The 9,557-nt window shown below is 47.9% G+C and overlaps 1 protein-coding gene across 1 annotated transcript; it reads right to left on the bottom strand.

The window, feature by feature from the left end:
* Nucleotides 1-4,156: 4,156 nt before the first annotated feature.
* On the bottom strand, nt 4,157-9,092 carry YIPF3 (Yip1 domain family, member 3; the record flags this gene model as incomplete). Its single annotated transcript, XM_010022229.1, has 6 exons — nt 4,157-4,752; nt 6,753-6,876; nt 7,469-7,582; nt 8,085-8,216; nt 8,561-8,653; nt 9,047-9,092. Coding segments are annotated over 6 exons (631 nt in total), but the record flags the coding sequence as incomplete, so codon positions are not given.
* Nucleotides 9,093-9,557: the final 465 nt, after the last annotated feature.

Here is a 9,557-nt window from a genome sequence, read left to right as displayed (position 1 = left end):
GCAGGGGGGGAGGGAGAGTGGGAGAAGCCCTTGGGAAGGGCTCTCCCTGCCTGCCCTGCTACAGCCTGGGCAAGAGGCCAAAGGCACTGGCATACTTGGTCTGAGGAACAGCAGTCTTCCACCAGCTTCGGTGACATTTATGCTTAAACCCACTACACCCCAAGCTTGGACCCATGGCTGGATGTTGAGGTTGGTGTGAACCTCTCTTCATGTCCATGGCTTGCAGAGCTGGTGCTTGGAGGCAGATGGAGAAAGGTGGAGGGGTGGGGAAGTGCCACAGGCTTCCTTATCCCTGCAGCACACAGCTTGCTCCCTCAGCCCAACCTGAGGTGTGAGGGGGGTACCTCACCCCCTGCGCATTCACAGGTACAGATCAGAGGGATTTGTCCCCTCTGCCCCCCTCATCGGGTAACCCTGTACTTGGAGAGAAATAGCAAGCAGGGCCCCTGCGTTTTCAACTGCACTGAGCTGAAAAAGGAAGCCAGTGATGTGGAAATTAGGTTAAACCGCCTAAGCAGGCAGCTTTCTGTGCGTAACTAATCTGGCTGCTACATACAGCAGCACTCAAGCGAATTCCAGTCCAGTGGGTAACTGTGGGACAAACCCAGGCTCCTCTGCTTGTTTTGCAGGCCAGGGTGGAAGGGGTGGGAGATACGGGATAGAAAGTGAGGGAAAAATAGGAGAGGAGGGGGACATGAAGCAGTTCTCCATTTCAGTGGAGGAGCAGGTCACCTGAGCTGAGGGTTGCACGTTAGGCCCTGAATAAGAGAAGGGGAGCAGCAGGTAAGTAGCTGGACTCAGATGTCAGCTTTAAGACTTTGGCTGCAGCATCTAACTTACAGTGCAGATGTCACTATGCCCTTTGAGTAATCCATTGCTGTTCTCGACAGCTATCTACATACCTGCATGGGCTTGATGCTGTACCTGCAAGACACAACAAGAACAAACCACTGGCCTGGCAACACATCTGCTCTGGGATATGAGCAGCAGCTGTGAGCATCCAGCTGTGTTACAGGTGATGGCTTTCAAAAAAGGAGCAACTGATCTCTAAGGTCACATTAAATGGTCCAGGTGAGAACTGGATTCTACGTACTGCAGGGCTGCAAGGGGCAGAGGCTGGATGTCAGAGTGGTGGGCAGGGGGGTGGCTGAGAAAATACTAGCTGGTGATCTGTACAGGTTGACTGGGAGACTGCACTGAGTCTCACCTTGTAATTAGCTCCAGGCACTAATTAACCCATGCTTCATTAAACAGGCTATTATTAGAGAGGTGCTTGGAGGAGAGCCCCTGAGACATGTCCCACTTCAGCTGACAACAGAGGCCGTGAAGCAGCGATGATGATGCCCTAGTGCTGGCATCGTCACTGCCTGTTGTCAGGAGCAAGAGCATATTGCGGAGACAAAGGGTCCTACCTCGCTTTATGCTCAAATACATTATGAAAAGTGGCACAGAAGCTAATGTTTCAAAGCTTTGGCTCTTGGCTCACTTAACCTAATTAAGGGGTATGCAGAGGGGAATTTGGCAGTGGTATTTTGTGAAGAACTAGATATTGCTTCCTTGTCATGTGCAGTTACCAAGCAGGTATGAGGAAGGTAGTTTACTGTTTACCTACTGGGGGCACAAGGAATGGCTGACTCTCTTGACTGATGCCCTTAAGTGCTAACACTTAAAGAGAGAAAAACAGTGAATGAGGAGCAGCTAGAGCGAGACTAGATGCAGGAGGAAAGCAAATGGGAGAAGACACGGGCTACCGGTAACCCGAAACACATTGAAGTTGCAACGATTAGTGCAACAAGGACTGAAAGAAAGGTTGGACTCCCAGGTACAGCAGAGGAGAGGAGGTCAGGGATGCTTTAATGTACACTTTATCTTCCTCTTTCTGACACCTTTTTATGGTTTTTTTTTCATATTTAATAAAAAGGGGCTTGCACAGTTCTCAGAGAGCTAACCTTCCTCAAAAGGAGGAGGTGATGGGAGAGAAATTATTGCAGATTTGCTGCCAGGGAGGAGAGGGGAAATGGTTTTAGATTTGCTGCAAGAGCCAGGTCAGGAAAAAAAAGGCAGTGATAGTCTGGCATGATAGGGCTGTAAGGCTTGTCCTGATAACTAGAGGACTTGTGTAAGCACCGAGATGCCCTCCCACAAGGACTTTACTAAGGCTGCGTGCTCAGCATGCTCCCTGGAACTGCAGCACACATGTATTTCCCTGCAAAAGTGCATTCGCTCTGTCAGCAAAAGGAGATGCTGAAGCTCTCAGCTGAGTACTGTATTTCTGGCAGTACAGAACAGTTCAGCTTCCAGCTGCTGCACAGAGAATTAATCAGGCCTCAACAACTGGAGCAGAGCAAGCCCCACAGCTTCTGAGAGTGTGGTTGTCACCCTGGTCATGTCCCCAGCTGAAATGGCACACAAGCTGCACAGGGGGAGCACAAAGAGCTCACTGCTCTCTCTTGTGCTTTAAGTGAAAACACAGGGCACAGCTTCACCCCTCTGATTTAGTTAAGTGACTAGGTGCTGCAGGGGAGCACAGCTCTTCTCCAACACTGTCTGTAGGTCAGCAGTGATAGGAGTTTGGCACAGAATGATTTTTCTTCTTGGCTGGACTTACTCTGATGACAACTGTCTCTTTCTCCTTTCCTTTACCCCCTGCCTGTGCTTCAAGAGTTTGCACCAAGAGACCCATTCTAGACTGCCAGGGCAAGAAATACGAATTAGAAACCAACCTCCCATGGAGTTATAAAGAGGAAAATACCAGAATCAGCATTACAAACTAACACTTACTTTTTGTCAATTTCGAAATTGAAATTCTAGGAGCTTAAAGTAGTTCAATTGGTCCAAGAATTGAGGGGACTGCTAGCCCAGATAATTATTTCCCCCAAATAACTTGCTCTTCAGCCAAAATAAATTTCCCAGGAAGGAGGGGAAAAGAGAGTGAGATAACATGTCTGTTATGTATGTGTTTGTTAGCAGATGAGCTTCTTGCTCTTGGAAGGGGGAACAAATTACGAGCTCGGGAATAAGCAACAGTGGAAAGTAGGTCTGTGACTGCAAATGCTCAAGTGACATTTTTGTTTGACTGAAGCAGATGACCAGCCTGAGGACAGTAGCTGGCGATGTCTTCCTTTCACTGTACTCTGGCACTAGTCCGAATGCCACTACAGCTGCATCCTCTCCCACTAATAAGAGCAAGGGAGGAAGGAGTGCAGTTCTGATGTGCCATCTGCCTTGTGCACAGCTAAGTCCTAAGTACACCACAAAAGGTAAACAACTTTTTTATTTTTCTGCATCCTGAGCATAAGGGCAAACTTCTGAGGGGTGGCTCCTCTCCCTCAGTCATCCAGAGCTACAGGGAGAGAAAAGGTGAAAGCCAGGTATCATCTAACAGCTTTCCACTCTTGGACCTGTACAAGTTAGAGCAAGAAGGGAAAGCTACATGTGAGCTATTCAGCTACCAGTTACTGCAGTGCAAGTAAGCCTAGGCTGGGCTGCTTCACTTCCCCATCCTTACTGGAGTTTTCCTGCACCAGTACGCTGGAGATAAATGTGCCAACTCTCTTACCATTGCACACTCCCCAGTTTCTCCCTTGGCTTAATGGAAACACTAGATAACAGCTTGCCAGAGACTATAAAGGGTCCAGGACTCCTTTCAGGAATAAGGCCTAGACTCAGCTTGAAAAGACAGACAGTACACAGCAGATTGTGTGTCTGGGGGAGCAGGATGCTGCTCAGAGCAGTGAGGTGAAAGTCCCATGGCCGGGAGACATGAGAACAAGCTGCACAAGGGTTAGCTGAATGAGCGTCTTAATAGAAATATCCATAGAAAAACGTGCACAAACATGCTGTCCCTGCAGTGAGAACTGCTGTCCTATGAAGCAACATAGGACAAGGTGGTAAGAACACAAGGTGCTGTGAAACCACGGGGACAGATACATTTCTGACATCCACAGGAGAAGGGACAGTGAGGTGAGACAGCAGCTTGGACCAAGTGAAAAAAGAGGAATCAACTGGGAACATGACAAGAAAGAGCATGTGGTTAAACATCATGGTGTTCTTGAAAATCTCCAGAGAAACTAAAGTTCCTGTGCCTCTGAGCTATGCAAAAGGTATCCAAGACAGGCCATGTATCAAAGAGCATTTAAAGTAGGACAGCAGAAAATTGCAAAGAATCCTGCTTTGAGTCTACAACAGGACAGGTAAAGGCATAGAGAACCAACACCACCCTTCGATTACACAAGTAGGCTCAAACATAAAACATCAGTCAGCACCAACATCAATTTAATTCTTCCCTCTTCAGGACAGGAACAGGGCAGATATCCCTGGGGTTACATCAGCAAGCAGAAAGAGGGGTAAGGGACAAACTGCACTGGGAAATCCCAGCTAAATAGCAGGCAACAGAACCACTCGTTACTCAAGACAGCCCAGACCTGGCTGGGGGAAGAGCACAGTTCTTCCCAGTCTCTGAGGTACAATCCAATCAGCTGCCCAAAACTGCAACCCAAAGGACAGGTCCCAGAAAACAAAACCAAGTCTCTTCTTCCTGCTGTTCTGTCCTGTTCCTAAGAGGCAGCAGGTTATTATGGCCCTACGCAGCCCCAGAAGTAGTGAAGGAAGCAAGTCCAAGTCTGTGAAACTACAGGGTCAATGCAATGGCTTTGGCTGTTGTGTTCAATACAGCATTGGAAACAAGTGGAATGTCTCGGGCAACTCTCTGAAAGGGTGGCATGTTGGGTCCTTCCAGTGTGTCCAGGATACCTGCAGGGAACAGGAGAAAGGGGAGAGTAGCAAGAATTAGTTCAGATGCAGATGGCACGTTTCTCCTTGTTTTTCTCTCTGGCCAGATAGTGGTTGATGGTGGCAGGGCCCAGGACATCTGAAGCACTTGCAGGTAATGGCAGGAAACATCTAGCCCCAAAGACTGAACAGGAATGAACACCTCCATCCAGAGACCACAGGGTATGGATCAAAGCTTCTCCTTGGGGCAGGGAAACTGTGTGTTCCCAAGAGGACATAGATCCTTTCACTTTGAGTAAAGTGCCAGATCCATTGCCCTGGCATTTGACTCGAATGCAGACACTGCCAGGGATGCTGCTCTGCTGAGGAAGATAGATAAAATCCTGTCCCCACTTCATCCCAGCACAGATGCTGCTCTTAGACAGATTGTTTGCTTTCATCCTGAGGTACATTAGCAGATTCACATCAAGAGCTGCAGCTAGGGTGCAGTGTGGAATTTTTATCACTGAAATGCAAATATAGCCCATGTTTGGCAGGAAACACATATATCGATCTAAGTGTCCTCCAGTCCCTGTCAATTACCCTCTTAAGACTGATAATCAGCCATAGAGTACCTTGAAGAAAATTGCTTGGAGTATATTTTCTCCTATTTCACCTGCTGAAAAGTTGCAGATCAGGGCTCAGAACCTTCGCTGTGAGAACAGATCCAGGAAAGAACAGCATTTACATCTAAAAGGACTTGTAAAGCTATGCTACATCCCCAAATTATGCAGATTTTTCTGAAATACCATCAACAAATCTGGCTGCCTAAACGCATAAAGAGGCTTGCAGAATTGTGCACTCAGGGATCTGGAAACTATCTGGTGGTGGGGCGGAAGAAGACTTCCTTTTTGTTTTTAAAAGGAGATTGAGACTTTGTTAGGGGAAAACAAAAAGAGACACAGAAAGGGAACCTGAACATATATAGCCTACAAACAGCACTGACTGGGGAAAATGCAGCTTCTGCTGTGTTGTACAACACGAGTTAAAAAAGGTATTACACAAAGAAGGAAAAAGGCTTGTGACACTGTTGTGGTTTAAATTCAGCTTGCATCTAAGTACCATGCAGCCACTTTCTCACCCCCCTTCTCCCCTCCCCAGGTGGGATGGGGAGGAGAATCAAAGGAATTTAAAACCCGTAGGTTGAGATAAGAACAGTTTAATAACTGAAGTACAATACAATACTAGTATCAATAATAATAATAATGATAAGGGAAGTAACAAGGGGAGAGAATATAAAACTAAAAGGGGAAAAGGAAGAACAAACACTAAACAGCAGTGATGCACAATACAATTGCTCACCACCCGACGACCGATGCCCAGACCGACCCCAGCAGTGATAGTCCCTTCTGGGTAACTACCCCCGGTTTATATACTGGGCATGACGTGCTGTGGTATGGAATACCCCTTTGGGCAGTTAGGATCAGGCGTCCTGTCTCTGCTCCCTCCCAGCTTCTTGTGCCCTTCCTCGCTGGCAGAGCATGAGACTGAGAAGTCCTTGATCAGGGTAAACATTACTTAGCAACAACTAAAAAACATTGGTGTGTTATCAGCATAGTTCTCAGACTAAAGCAAAATCACAGCATGGTACCAGCTACTAGGAAGCAAATGAAACTCTATCCCAGCCAAAACCAGGACAGGCACATTTCGAGATCACAGAAAAGCAACCCAACTTCAGCATGATTCAGGAATGGACTGGACGTCTGCCTGCAAGAACAGTCAGTGCTGTTACACATCACTTGTGGGGAAAGAACAAGCATCCTGCCACACAACAAAACTCAGTGCACACGAACTACTCCCCATCTACTTCCTGCCCTACTTTGACAGCTTCCTCTAATAAAGCTAGTGCTGGTCATTCTTGGGTTGGAAATTGGCACAGATGCCCTCATGTCAGATCCAAACTATCCATCCTTTCTCCCAGGCAGAGTAAAACACAGCTCCTCTTCCCCCAGAGGATATGTCTTTTTATCTCCCCTGCTTACCTTCTACCACCTTGTGGTAAGCAAAGTGCAGATAGAGGAGGAAAAGCATGTGCAGAGCAGCAAGGGTCCCACACAGGATGAGCCGCTGGGTGTGCCCCACAGTACGTGACACCAGCACAGCAACCTACAAAAGAGATGGACATCAGACAGCCTCTCTGGCACTGCAGGAGGGTGGGCCAAGTAGTGACAGCCAGCAGAACACTGCTCAGAGCCTTTTTTGCAGCTTGTACCAACAAATTCAGAGCTATTCTGTTGTGTGCAGGTGAACCTTGCCTGGTCTCACCAGGAGTACAGACAGGACTCCCCGCAGCTGTAAGGGAGTAAACCTCCTGCAGCTGCAGTGTCACCTTCATACACCAGTGGCCAAATCATAGAATCTAGTTCCAACCCCCCTGCCATGGGCAGGGACACCACACACTAAACTATGTTGCCCAAGGCTCTGTTCAACCTGGCCTTGAACACCCACAGGGTCGGAGCATTCACAACTTCCTTGGGCAACCCATTCCAGTGCCTCACCACCCTCACTGTAAAGAACTTCTTCCTTATATCTAATCTAAACTTCCCCTGTTTAATGACCCAGAGCGTCAGGCTGCTCTTCATAGCAGCCTGACTGGCTGTGAAGTGAATTTCCAGGCCCAAGGTACAGAAAGCAAACAACACTTCCCTCCCTCTTTTTGTTCCCAGAAGAGGAGGGTCCCAGGCTAGTTGTCCCTTACCATTCGTAGTGTAGAGAGTCCACCAACACCCAACCAGAAGATATAGAAGAGAGAGTGGAAGTGGATATTATAGGTGACAAAGAGGGTGATGCAGTGTCCAAAGAGACCATAGCCCTGACAAAGCAAAAATATCCACGTTACAAGCATCAGTCCCACACAAAGAGCTGTTGATCAGAGCATGAGCAGCCTATTCCTGCAACGCTTTGCCAAAGCAAAGCTTCGCAAACGACTCTTTCAAGGCCGAGTCAACCAGCACAATAATTCTACCAGCAGCTCATGCACAGATGATGTCTGAAGGATTCACAGGGATGTCAGAGATTGCAACAACTTGGGAAACAGAATCGGGAGCCTCTCATTCTAGAGAAATTGGAATCTCCTGGGGTTTTTACCACCATCCTCTCAGATCAGGAAGTGCAAAGCAGAAGACCTGCACAAAGGAACTGCCTCTTTATGCTACCGCTGTCTGGGATGGGGCAGGTCAGAAGAGCATCCTGGAATTCCAGATTGTCCCAGTGCAGTTACCTGGGACCACCGATTTACAAGGACTTTTCCTGTTCTCTGGGCAGGGCTTGTGCTGGAATATCATGCATTTTGGGGCAGCTCCATCTGTACATACCAAGAGTGACAGCATCTGCACCATCGTGATTTGGGCATTGCACAGATATGCCAGGAAATAGATGAATGATGAGACGCCCAACCAGTAACCGAAGCAGGTGCCAATGGCTGTGCCCATCAGTGTGCCTTCCCTCTGTGGAGACAGCATCAGGATGAGGAGAACTCAAGGAAGTGACCTGCCAGCACCCACATTCCACCTCAGAGAGTCCCAGAGCCTTTTTAGGTATTATCAAATAGCTGGCTAGCAGCATTCAGGGTGCCACATGACCAACACCCTGCTCTCCCAGCAGCAGAGCATCAAGACTTTCTGATGCATCCTTCCTCCCATCCCCAGACCAAAAGGTTCTTCTTCAAATCAACCTGCTTTCCAGCAAGATGCTAATTCAGTCATGGAAGACGTTTCCTCTCCACTTCTAGTGTCATTATAGCAATCCAGAGCCCAGTCAAACCACAACTTATCACTGAGACTTGACGTACAATGATGGTGTCAGAGGTCTTCATCCCATGCAAAAGGATGGCCACCAGTGTGAAAACCAGCATGAGGGGTCCATACAGCTCACCTGCAATCTTCTGTGGGAGCAGACAGATCAGGGAAGGGTTGGTTAGTGCTCTGGAATACCAGGCCCCCCACCCCAAGCAATGCAGGAATTGCCTTAGACGAAGCTTATCACCTAGCTGCCTGAAAAGGAACAGCAGGGTTATGGCTGGCAGGAGCTGGGCAGAATATGTTGTGTGATGAGGAATCTGGAATATGTGAAGCCCAGAGCTCTGGAACTGTACCAGCACTAAAGGTAGCACACTGAGGTTTGAGACTACCACAGGAAAGGGTTTACTAAACATTTTTTGGGAAATGAGCACCTAACAAACTAAGGTCCTTAATAGCATGGACTATTTTACTTTTACAAGGTGCCTGTAGATGTTCACCTGGCCACAGAGTCTCTGATTCAGCAAAAGGGAACTCACCTGTGGGAAATTAATCATCTTGACAGGAATCATGGACTCCATCAGTCTGCATCACAGCAAAGCAGGGAATGACATCAAGAGCAGGGAGGACAAGAGGACGGTTAACAAAATGCTTCAAAAGTAAAAGATCCCAAACACCCATTACCAGTGTTTTCTGCTGTGGGACAGAGATGCCTTCTAAAGGGTCACATAAAGTAACTAAAGGAGAAAAACCTGACCATCAGTGGGTTAACTTTGCCGGAGGGGATTCAGTGAAAACATTTAGGGATCCACCTGGGGATGAGAGACTGACAGAGAAACAGGAAGGAAGAAGCCTTTCTTCATGGTGCCCGACAAAACTTTGCCTTTTTGGACACAGCTGTGTTGCAAACCCAACAGAAGCCACATAATGTGGCCAAGTACCCAAAGCCCTTTTTTCTTCCCTGAGCAGCAATGCTGAGTGACAGGTGACAGGGCTGCCAACCCACCTCGGGACCCTCAATAAGGACAGTGGGGCAAAGGCACCTGAGCC

This window comes from Nestor notabilis, unplaced genomic scaffold, assembly GCF_000696875.1.
Source record: "Nestor notabilis isolate BGI_N333 unplaced genomic scaffold, ASM69687v1 scaffold7239, whole genome shotgun sequence".
Taxonomy (NCBI): domain Eukaryota; kingdom Metazoa; phylum Chordata; class Aves; order Psittaciformes; family Psittacidae; genus Nestor; species Nestor notabilis.
The sequence above is the reverse complement of the archived record's forward strand: the minus strand, read 5'-3'. Positions and strand labels throughout refer to the sequence as shown.